This window comes from Salvia miltiorrhiza, chromosome 5 (assembly GCF_028751815.1).
Source record: "Salvia miltiorrhiza cultivar Shanhuang (shh) chromosome 5, IMPLAD_Smil_shh, whole genome shotgun sequence".
NCBI lineage: Eukaryota > Viridiplantae > Streptophyta > Magnoliopsida > Lamiales > Lamiaceae > Salvia > Salvia miltiorrhiza.
The window spans coordinates 31573335-31585792 of NC_080391.1; the positions used below are offsets into that span (position 1 = coordinate 31573335).

The following is a 12458-nucleotide window of genomic DNA, read 5'->3' on the forward strand; positions in this document are numbered from 1 at the left end:
TATAGATACTTGTGCTCCACATCAATAGAACGCGGCCGCGGTTCCGTTTGCAAGGGTCTTTGTTAAGATATGATATCATGTTTTTTTTTAAATCAGATTTGATGCTAGTGTTATAATTTGAAAATTTTCTTTTCGTCGTTTTTTAGGGTCTTATTACTTATTAAAAAAGAAAAATCATAAATCAGGCCCATATCAAATCGGAATGAATTATGTTTTTTCATTCTTTTTTTGTTGCTCTCATTACTTTCATTGCTTACTAGTGTTACACCCGTGCGATGCACGGGATCTATTGCTTTTTTGATCTATTGCTTTTTTTTTTACGTAATTTTATTTTTATATTTAGTGTATTTACATTTAGTAAATATTAATAATATAAAGTTGTTATTGATGTGTATTTTTTAAAATTAAAAAAGTCTTACAATGCGATATAACATTTTTTATTTGAGGACTTATTGAACTTTTTAGATATTTAAAATATATAAAATATGTCAATATTTTTTAAAGTATTTCTTTTGTAATTTTTTATATTAAACATATATGTTTTTATATTTCAATTGTATAATCTAATATCAAAATAAATTTAAATTGAAATAAATGGAGAAATAAAATAATTGAACGTAAAACATATTGTTGGTAAATAGATAAAACAATGTAAACAAAGTACTCCACATATTATATATTTTGCAGTACTTCCTTATATACAACATTTGTAGTAGCATTTTTTTGGTAGTCACCATCATTTTCACAAATCAAAATTTTCAAACCAGAACGATTTGTGACTCGTGAAATTGCTACATACAACTGTCCATGACTAAAAACTGGTTTTTTCAAAAATAATCCAACATGGTTTAATGATTGACCTTGGCTTTTGTTTATTGTCATTGCATAAGAGACTATGACAGGAAATTGTTTTCTCTGAAATCTGAAAGGCAATCTTGGATCTGATGGTGTCAGTGACATTCTTGGAATAAGAACTTTGTTTCCAGCATTATGACCAGTTATAACTTTGGCTTCCAATACGTGACTCCCCAATCTGGTAATAACCAATCTAGTGCCATTGCACAAGCCATTTGCATGATCTATATTCCTCAATAGCATGACTGGAGTTCCAACTTTCAAGTATAGTTCATGATTGGGGACACCAGAACATTTAAGACTATTTAGGAACTCAGGCGTATGTATGTCATGGAGCAACGATGAAGTAGAGTCTGTTGTGCACGTCTTATCTGAGCTCAAATATTGTCTGCCTTCACACTCATTCAATGAAACCATGTATTGATTTATAGACTCAATCACATTTAGTGTGGGTGCCAAAATAGCTCGTTCCTGCAAATAGCTTGGATTGTCACTGCAATTGCTGAATGATGAATAAATCTCATCGACTATAGCAGCAATAGGATCTCCTGAATATTTAATGAGAATGTCATCTGGAAGCTCAACATGCCACTTCACCATCATTTGGACCTCCTAGTATCCCATCTCCCACACTTGCTATCCACTTAGCAAATTGCTCCAATTGGATGGACTCTTCATTTGTACGTGCATTCCCAAGTCTCATGTTTTTTGTCAATCGTAAGACAGTGCAACTCTTCCATAAATATGAAGAATTGATTGTAGCATTCACAACATCTTGTCTAGTACCTTTTGGAATGACAGGTAAAATTTGACGGAAGTCTCCCCCGAAAACAATCGTTTTACTTCCAAATGGAACATCATAACTGTAAGAGCAAGAAAAACGCATTATGTCACGCAAAGTTTTATCCAATGCTTCAAAACAGAATTTATGCATCATAGGCGCTTCATCCCAAATTATGAGTTTTGCTCTTATTATGAGATTTGCAAGATCACTGCCTTGTTTTATGTTGCACGTTGAGTCTTCATTTGGATTGAGAGGAATTTTGAAGCGTGAATGAGCTGTTCTTCCACCAGGCAACAAAAGCGAAGCTATTCCACTTGAAGCAACATTTATAACAATATCACCCTTTGACCGCAGTGCAGCTGATAAACCCTTCCAAACAAATGTTTTACCAGTACCTCCATAACCATATACAAAGAACATCCCGCCTGAATTTGAGTTTACTGCACTCAATACTTTATCATGGACATGACGTTGCTCATATGTACACTTTTGCAAGAAATCTCGATACTCTTCTTCAAGAGCAATACGATCATATTGTAGCTCATCAATAATCAATCTATTTTGATTGATTTGAAAGTTATCATCTGTCGGAAATGGCATGGTTGCAAAATCACGCAAACTCCGACCCAAACTACGCAACAACTTCTCAATCTCGATCAAGGCGCAATTTTTTATTTCATCCTCAGCAAGAATTAAATCTGTGATATAAATTAATAAGATAATTTAAATTTAAAGAATGCATGATATATAATATTATAATATATACATAAATATATAGAAAAATAATAATACATATAAATATATAATATAATTATGAAACATGTAACATCAATTCCACATAAATTTGACTACTTAGATTTAAGAAATTTAATGATGATAAATGGATATAACTAAGCTGTAATTAGAAGTTACTCCTTCCATCTCATCTATCTTGAGACAATTTCCATTTTAGGAGTCCCACTTATCTTGAGATATTTCCTTATTTGGCAAAAAAATTACTCTTTAATTACTTTTTCACTTTTTCATCTATGCACAAAACATTACTTTCTTAATTTTTGTGTCAAAAAAGGGTCTTAAGATAGCCAGAACGAAGGGAGAACTATTAATTTGTGAAAATTTGTGTAGTTATAGTATTGAATTAATCGTTCTTCTAAGAAAAGCATTCAACAAAATTTTCTTTATTTTCACATAATTTATTTATTTATGATGTTATAATATATACTAAATGATTTTTTATTAACTAATAATAAATAAAATCTATATCTATACATCACAATTCAAACAAAGGTCCACCTTAATTTCGAGAAATACATATACAACTATATTTAAATAATGGATATTAACACTTAGTATTACTACAATAAAATAGGTCCCAAACTATTTATCTATAATGTCAATTATTATTTTAATTTATTTAATTTTTTCTATTATTCGCAATATAGGTTCTCAAATTCTAAATTGGTTCTACACTAAGCCCAATTGTGTGCAGAATCGTTTACCATGACTTGAGTTAATTATACTATGAAATTGTTCTTTTCTCTTTCTTTGCTAAACTGAAATACATATACTTAACATTATATGCTTTAGGAATAATATCCTAATGCGGTGTATATATATATATATATATATGTGTGTGTGTGTGTGTGTATGTGTGTGTGTGTGTGTGTGTTCGCGCGCATATATAAAATATAATTTACCAAACATACCTGGATGTTGTAGCAAAATTCTTCGATTGTACAAAATGTCATCTGAAAGAAAACTCCAACACTTATCCCAAACTTTCTCTGGAACGGCAAGAGAATCTGACGCTAATAAAGTTGCAAATAGATTTCTCAAGGAACTTGCTGATGCCCATTGACTTGCTTCATTGATCCCATCAATGTACTCAGTGTCGTCGTCTAGAAGTCCTAGAGAATAGCAAGCATCTCGAAATGAAGTATATTGAACTCCATTTATGCATCTTATATCTTCATAACATCTTGGACCACGAACAACATTGAGTAGACATCTTTCATAGTATAATTCACCCGAACCAGGAGGTACATAGTTTAATCTTCCAATTGCATATCTCATTTTCCGTGGACACCATTCTCTTTTCTTTTTTTTCCAGACAAATTTTGTTGGAAACTCAGCATAAGTCAGCTCTCTTGCTTCAGGATATTTCTTATTTGCTTCAAACCAAGACAGAAACATACTTTGTTTGACAGTTGCTCGATCAAGTACAACATCTATTGGATCAGAGTCTGTAAATATCACACTTTGTTCACCAGGAAGATGAAAGCTCAAGCGCTCAACTGCAGGATCTCTATATTGGATGTCAAACTTAAATATTCTCCAAGCTGCTTCACAAGGTGATATGTATCTACAATCATAGTACATCTTCACTTCATCACAATTTCTTTGAGCTTCGTCATCTCTACTACTTTCATAGAAAGATGCCGTAACACGATCATGACCTTTGTTTATATACTTGAACAAATATTTGATTGATCGAGATTGATTGCACCATTCAACATTTATATGTGCACCATATTTCATCAGAAGATATCTATTATGAGGTACCACATACCTGTTATCCAATATAACACCACCTTTTTCAACAAACCTGCCATTGTCCCGACGTTTATACACAGGATATCCATCTTCATCAACAGAACTTGCCTCAATAAACTTCTTTGGAAAATATTTAGTGCAACGACCATTAGACATGCAAGGAGAGTTTTTATTGGTTGCTCCACAAGGACCATGCATCATAAAATCTTGAACTGATTTGTAATAATCTCCATCATATTGTGGATCAGGAATTTCTGCCGAGATAATGTTATCAATGTGTTCGGCTGTCGGATGTTTATCTTCTTTGCTCAAAAATAGCAAGATGTGAGCATGAGGTAATCCACGCTTTTGAAATTCAACTGTATATACAACTAACAATAGATTTAAAGTTGGTAAGACATATAGTTATGCAATTTTATTTATAATAGAAACAGAAGAGAAGTACTATGGAAATTTACCTGCTTTGACAGTGCCAAATATTTTATTCTTTCTAAAGTCCTTTATCATATTATCCAACTTAATTTTGAACACTCGAGCAATGATATCTGGACGATCTTCAGGTTTCAATCCTCTTTTCTCCACATACCTAACAATCTCTGGCCATTTTGGATTGCAAGTGAATGTGATGAACAAATCGGGATATCCAACCCATCGGCAAATGGCCATTGCATCTTGATAATTTTGAATCATATATCGAGCACCTCCAGTAAATGATGATGGCAAAATAACACGTTTTCCATGCATAGTCGGGTCATTCTCTCCTCTTATCAATGCATCGCTAAGGCCCTTATACATTTCAGCACGTAATTTCTTTTGATTTCTGCGCACATACGATAGTCTATTTGATTCAACCATTGTATATGCGTCAACAATGAATTGTTGAAATAACCTCTTGGTTGACATTATTATTGGTAACTCGCTCTGTCTCTCATGCAACCGATAAGCAAAAAACTCTCTAAAGCTGACTCTTTTCCGCTTATCTTTCTTTGATACAGCATTTGCGCCGGAAAATGGTATATTTTCTTGGTATCCATCCTCGCCATATGGGAACAACAGTGGATATTGTAAACCAAGATAACATGCATGCAACTCACTTATGCGCTTCAGTTTTCCAGATTGTGTTTCAACAATTATATCTCTATGTTGTAGTGATTCATCAAAATCGCCTACAATCAAAGCAGCAACCTCAGAAACTAAAGGTAGATTGTATCTTCTTGGATCGTTTCCTCTTTTGCCAATAAGTCGTAGCTTAACTTCAGATGTCTGAGACTCCTCAATCTTCTCCTTTACCATTCTAAAAGACTTCACCAATACATTATTGTCATCTAACATTTGCTTAAGTTCAACCACAAGCTCAGCATGCAATTTATTAATATCCCCATTTTGCCTGTAATTTTATAAAAAAAATGTTATGAAATGTAATATATATATATATATATAATATAATATAATTATATATGAAATAACATAAGTTAAAGGCCACTTACCTCACTGACCGTAATCTATTTGCAACTTCATTTTGGGTATCATAAATGTATAATTGAGCAAATTTTGGCTGAGAACCCTCAGGTGGTATCAAACTTCCGATCAAATGATAATTTTGGCCGTGCATTCGGAACATTGGCGGTGATTTGCCAGTATTTAAACTTCTATCTATTTTTCCTCCCATGGATGTGAAACTGAACATGCTATTGTAAGAACGAATATTTTCAAGAAAATGATTGCTTTTGACATTGTTCCCAAAAATCAACTCCTCCAGTAATTTAGGAGGTCTTTTCATTCGTGGAAGTTCAATTTTCCCACTCAAACAACATAATGAATATTTCGGGGTTTTGGACTTGTAACTTTTGTTTAATCGTTCTTCAAACCAGAAGTATGCTTTACAATGTTCACATGTATATATTGGGTCACCAATATCCCAATATTCTGCCAAAAAAAAAAAAAAGATAGTTTGAGTAGGATATTTAAAGTCTTCTTAAATTGTATCAATAAATTTAATTAAAAAAAATCAATCTAATTTTTTTTTTGGTTCAAATTAGGACACATACCACTTGTTGCACTGTAAGAGCAAAACTCCTCCATATCAGCTGTCGAATCTGAGCAAAAAATTAAAAATATGTAAGTATCTTGATAAGGTTAATTTTAAATAATAATTATTGCTTTTCCAAATATAAATTAACACTATTCATTTGAATTATTAAAAAAAAAAAAACAAATGCTACTAACCATCGTCAGAATTTTCAGATTCTTCTTCAATATCTGATGGAATTGGATTGCAATCCATTATTGAGGAAGCCAATGTGCCTAAAAATACAAATTCTTAATTTGCAAGAAGATTATGGTAAAATAAATACATATTAATTTTATCATTAGTTGAAAGCATCTAAAACTTTAATGTTTATTACTACCTCCATATCTATATACTTACTGAAAAGCTTTCTAATTTTTCTACCGAAAAACACCATTCTCATGCAAATTTGATATTCAAAAAGTTTCTTGGTCAGCAAACATTTATATTTTTAAGCAAACAACATCAAATAGTAAATTATATTAGTATCTTATATATTAATATAAAATTAACTTAAATATATATTTTTTTACCAAATATAAATCTTATAACTTACCATCATGTGTAGTAGGTAATCTTTCATCGCAAGCACTTGATGGAAGAGGATTGCTATCTTCTGCTGCCAATTATTAAAATTGCACGATTATTATTGTAATTCAAAAAATTTATTTGAGCTTAATAACGCTATGTTTACCTTCTTCTAAGTTAATAATGAGTGGATCAATTGTCATCATTTCAGGAGTGAAACTTTTACTACTCAAAGCTTGTGCAATCATAGACTTTTGAGCATGAACTCCGGCAAAGCCTTCATCCGTTAAATCTATAAAATCTGACATTTTATTACTACTTGTGTGAATTATATGATCTTGTGAGGGACATGATTCATTCACTTGAAATGTGTTATTCCGAGAAGATGAACTACTTCCCACAACTGCAACAAATTTAAGCATTGAAACATAAGATTAATTTCAACAAATTTAAGTACACAGTATATATAATATAAAGAGAAATTACCATTAGTTATATCTCTGAAAGGTGCTCCACGTTGACTTGTAGACACATTAATACGCGGCAATTTAAATGGCTGATGACTCAAATCATCTATAGAGAAAAACAATACATATAAAAAAATATATAATATAATTATGAAAAATGTAACATCAATTCAACATAAATTTGACTACTTAGATTTTAGAAATTTAATAATGATAAATGGACATAACTAAACTGTAATTAGAAGTTACTATTGATTTATGAATTTGTGTAGTTATAGTATTAAATTAATCGTTACTCTAATAAAAAGCATTCAATGAATTTTTCTTTATTTTCACATAATTTATTTATATATTCTGATTATATATAGAAAACGATTTTTTTATTAACTAATTAACTAATAATAAATAAAATATATATCTATACATCACAATTCAAATAAAGGTCCACCTCAATTTCAAGAAATACATATACAACTATAATTAAATGGATATTAGCATTAGATTGGAGGTACAGTAAAAAAAAAAGTCCCAAACTATTTATCTATAATGTCTATTAATTTTTATTTATTTAATTTTACTTTAGTATTTAATTTTCTGTTATTCGCACTATAGGTTCTCCAATTCTAAATTGGTTATACACTATACCATGATTTGAGTAATATGTTGAAATTGTTCTTTTATCTTTATTTGCTAAAATTAAATAAATATAGGAATATCCTATGCGGTAGGTAATGCCCTAATTGACTTTTATTTTGCAAAAATTGGGAGATATCTTCTCTCTTGCGCTTGAGCTTTACTTCATGAATTCTCTATGACGCCTCGCCGTCGTTCGCTTCATGACGGCGCCGTGTCACTCGTGCGTCGGTCTCGCCTCCTCCTCCCTCCGGTTTCCACCTTGCCGCTTAGTCCAGCACGCAACAGATGCACCGCCACAACTTGCAGCAGACAGCAGTAAACCAACATCGCATCTGCGCCGCCAAGCCCGTGATCGCACCGCCCCCCATCCCCATTACTCTCAATCTCAACTATGTGCCGTCTTATAGCCTCAGACGCATCGCTCCTTCGGCTACCTAGGTTCGAATTCAAATTTTTTATTGCGGTGGATTCGTGGTAATAATCTTTGTGTTGAGTATTTTTTTCGACCCTATTTGGTTCCTCTAATTGCAATATGAAAGTTGAAATTCTCCGTAAGCTAAACCTCGTGAATTCAAGAAACTTAAGCCAAGACAATACACAATACGATTCACTGAGTTGGTTTGGGAAAATTATTTACCTATTATTAATAATATCAAAATGAAAAAAAAATATTGTATATGTCGCCATCCGAACTTCATACAAGAAGAAGTTAGAACTTAAAACAACTAAGTTAAAAAAAAGAGGGCAGTAAGGCTGGGGACAGATAGTGCATGCTTACCTTCACTTGTTTGAAACTTTCTGTGTTGCTTCCCAATTGTAGTAGACTTGGTTATCTTCCTCATCTTTTCTTGACTGAAATTGGGTGAATACTCTAAGATCTGAATTGACTGATGTTCTTTGTTTGAGACAATAGAGTTTTTGGTTCACAATATTAGATGTTGATTGTTGGTTGATGCTTTTAAAACTATTAATGTCTTTTTTAATGCCTGTTTAGATGCCCAAGACATAGTTGCATTTGCAGGCTTTAATACGTACTCATTAGTGTAATCCCCAAGATGAACTATTATAGGCTTTAAGAATACCTTTTCAGATGCAGACCACTTTTAATATTGGCACGTTAAAACAGGTATTTAAATAATGTTATTCTGAAATGAATTATCCATTCTAAAATAGCTTATCAGAATCCAAACCGAGTACTACAACAACTGCAGATGTTCACAACAACTTTTAATAGTCTAGACGAAGGTGATTCCCCCATCGAATTTATAAAATGAATTCCTGGAGGTGCTTTATATCTCTATTTGTGATCTTTCACTCTTTCATAGTTTGAGATGGCACTTATACTTCATTTCTTTGGATTGTGATTTATAGAGAAATTGAATGAAAAAAGATTTAGGTAAAAGAAGAAGAAGAAGAAGAAGAGAGAGTGAGAGAAAGAGTAATGGAGGTGATACAATGTGGGTTTGTTACGAAGCACAGATTATTAGATATAATATTGCTGATTAGTTTATTCTGCTGTGCAGTTTTTATGTCACCAGCATGTGAGTTTAGCCTTTTGGTTTCGAATTAACTTGGTGTTAGCGTAGAAACAAATTCAATTGATATTTAAAAAAATCATTTTTAAGCTGTTATGATAGTGAGTTTCAGTTGCAATATTGTAGATGCGTATGATCCATTGGATCCCAATGGGAACATCACCATTAGATGGGATGTTTAGCAAGAAAACGACGATTCTTCAAAAGATGTAAGTATCCTCACATTGATTTCATCTATCTATAAATTTATATATATATATATATATGCTCATGATTTTTAATTTTTCTACTATTGTGTATTTAAATTTTCGTTGTGGTATGCACGGCTTGTATCGTTTTAAAAAAGACAATAATTTTAATAAACCTCAAATAATGAGTTCAAGTACAAAAAACAGGCTGTATTTAGGATATTTGCCCGAATATCAAAGAGTGACAGCCTTAGACAAAAAAAAGAGAGACTAATTGCTGCAACATCTAGTCTTTCTCTTGCTTGATTTCAATTTTAGCTTTCTTTGCTGGTTTAGTGGAAGAAAATTCATCCATTAGACTTCTTTTAGTTACTCCGTCATCAATCCATTCACTCTCATCTCCAAGCCTTGACTGAGCAGCAACAGGTGTTTGTTCTCCAATTGTATCCATAACCTCATTTGAACTCTCAAGCATGGAAACTGAATTAGATTGATGGCTGTCCGAGCACTTAGCAGAGTATGTAGCAACAACATTAGGGTCTGTTGCTAGAGTTGAGACACTATAGGCTTTATTATATCTCCACCCTTCACCAAGAGGGACCTTAATCTTGAACATGTATTTCTTTTGTAGTAAAGCGTCTCGAATCTCATTTGGAACCTCAGACTTCTTAAAAAATAATGAATAGAAGATATAAGTTGGCAGGAAACCTGTGTTTATGAAGGTATTACATAATTATAATTTTTTCAAAAAAAAAATGTACCTCTGTCGTCGTCTGAACTTTAACTTCAGCAGCTGGTTTTCCTATCACATTTTTACACTCCCTATCCCATAACACAAATGGTGAACTACTAGACTCATCCGCAACATTTATTATAATCTTATACTTCATCTCCCCAGACTCGCTAAAGTTGCTGCAATTCTTACAATAGAATCGGTGTTCTAACTTCTCAATTTTTTTCGAACACTTTTTGCATGATATGTAAAACCAATCTCCCGCTCCATCAATATTCACCACAGTTCCACATATCCAAAAGCTTCCACCCCAATCAAATCACACATAGGATTTAATTATAACAAAATATGCATAATAAAAGACTGTATGTAATTAAATAGAGTTCAGTTTTCTAACCTCTGAATTTTCACAAAGCTCTTTTATGGTTGTCACAGTAACTCCAGCCTCGAGCTCATCATTAACGGTACAACTTGTTTGTTGTGAAGTATTGACAATAATTTTAGTGCATAAGCTGGAGTGAGTAAGCCTTTTTTTAAAAAAATAAGGTTACACATGAGTCAATTACAAATGGCTGGGCATCAATCAATTAAGAATGGTGAGCTACCAATTAGGTGAATGATAGATACCTCTCCTTGAATTCATGAACTTCGGGTATATCAGCATTCAATAAAATTTTTGTAACTCTATATCCATTCTGCACTCTAACAACACCTACCATATTAAATATTAAACAGAAGATTAGATATTAAATACTCCTTTAAGTTATAATTACAAACATGAACTTACCTTGATACAAAAATAACTTACCAACATAAAGTTAAAGTTCAGTACAAAAAATAAAATTTAATTTTTATTTACCTTGATACATACTCAGCCTACAAAATTGTATTATGATAATGTTGGCATCCAATTCGCGTTCTTCATATTTTTTGATGAATTCATCAACATAATCATCCCATATAGTACATGAGATTCTTTTTCCCCTTCAAACAAAAGTACATTTAAGGAACAACAAAACACAAAAGTTGTAGTTTATTAATGTACACAGAATCTGTACAGAATAACTCACTCAGTATCTTCTAGAATGAGATCTAAGAGTTTTTTTTCTTTTCCATCTCGTGTTGTGATTTTCTGTGGATTAGGATTCGAAATAATTCTACCAATCACATCTGCATACATCAATTCTATTATAAAATATTGGGAGTAAAAATAGAAATACATGAAAAAAACATAAGACTTTTCTATAATTACCAATCGGAACAGCCTCCGCAATGTTTTCGATGGCTTGAATCTCATCAAAGGATTTGAATGCATAGATGAGGTTAGGAAAACTTTGATTAGTTTCAACTCGCACCTCAGTGTTTCCATAAAAAGTAGCTTTATACTTATGTGAAGTGACTCTATACTTGGATATGTTATGTGTAATGCCGAAGTTTCGCATGGCATAATGTTCTCCCTCTTGAAACTTAGAGCTGAACTTGGATGCTATATGTTTTGGTGCTGTAAAATGATACCTAGTTCCCTGCACCATTCATTATAAAGTAAGTAATAAGTATTTCATTATAATCATGTTATTCTGAAATGAATTATCCATTCTCAAATAGTGTACCAGAATCCAAACTGAGTACTACAACAATTTCAGATGTTCATGAACTAAGAAAGTCAAAGGTTGTATTAGTTTGCATATTTTATTGATGATAATCATTAGAATATTGATTATCCACATACTTACTATGTCAATATATATGTGCTGATTATAATTTATATGTTATGCTTGCTTTGTCCTATTATTCATTACTATTATTTCCTACTATGCATATAAGTAGAAATTTAAAAAAGACAATAATTTTAATAAACCTCACTGAAATTGCTGTAGTACAAAAATCAGGGCCTGAATATCAAAGAGTGACAGCCTTCGAAGAAAAAAAAAACAATTTTCTTTTCAGGATACTACTACATAATAAGACATACAAATAAAATAGTATAAGTTATACTCCATGTTTGGAGGATGGCATGCAAATAAAATATAAGTTATACTCCATGTTTTATTTAATACATACCTCCATATCATGAAATATGCATTCAAAGCTATTTAGCTCCTCATGTTTGG

At 32.0% G+C, this 12458-nt stretch overlaps 1 protein-coding gene and 1 pseudogene across 1 annotated transcript; both read right to left on the reverse strand.

The window, feature by feature from the left end:
- Positions 1 to 672: 672 nt before the first annotated feature.
- On the reverse strand, positions 673 to 6125 carry LOC131025804 (uncharacterized; annotated as a pseudogene).
- An 80-nt stretch (positions 6126 to 6205) lies between these two features.
- Positions 6206 to 9532, reverse strand: LOC131025805 (uncharacterized). The gene is made up of 6 exons (XM_057955594.1): positions 8670 to 9532; positions 7275 to 7361; positions 6955 to 7191; positions 6817 to 6879; positions 6419 to 6496; positions 6206 to 6288 (listed from the first exon to the last, which is right to left on the reverse strand). The coding sequence occupies exons 1-6, from the start codon at positions 8731 to 8733 to the stop codon at positions 6206 to 6208; spliced, it is 612 nt and encodes a 203-aa protein (XP_057811577.1). The 5' UTR covers positions 8734 to 9532.
- Positions 9533 to 12458: the final 2926 nt, after the last annotated feature.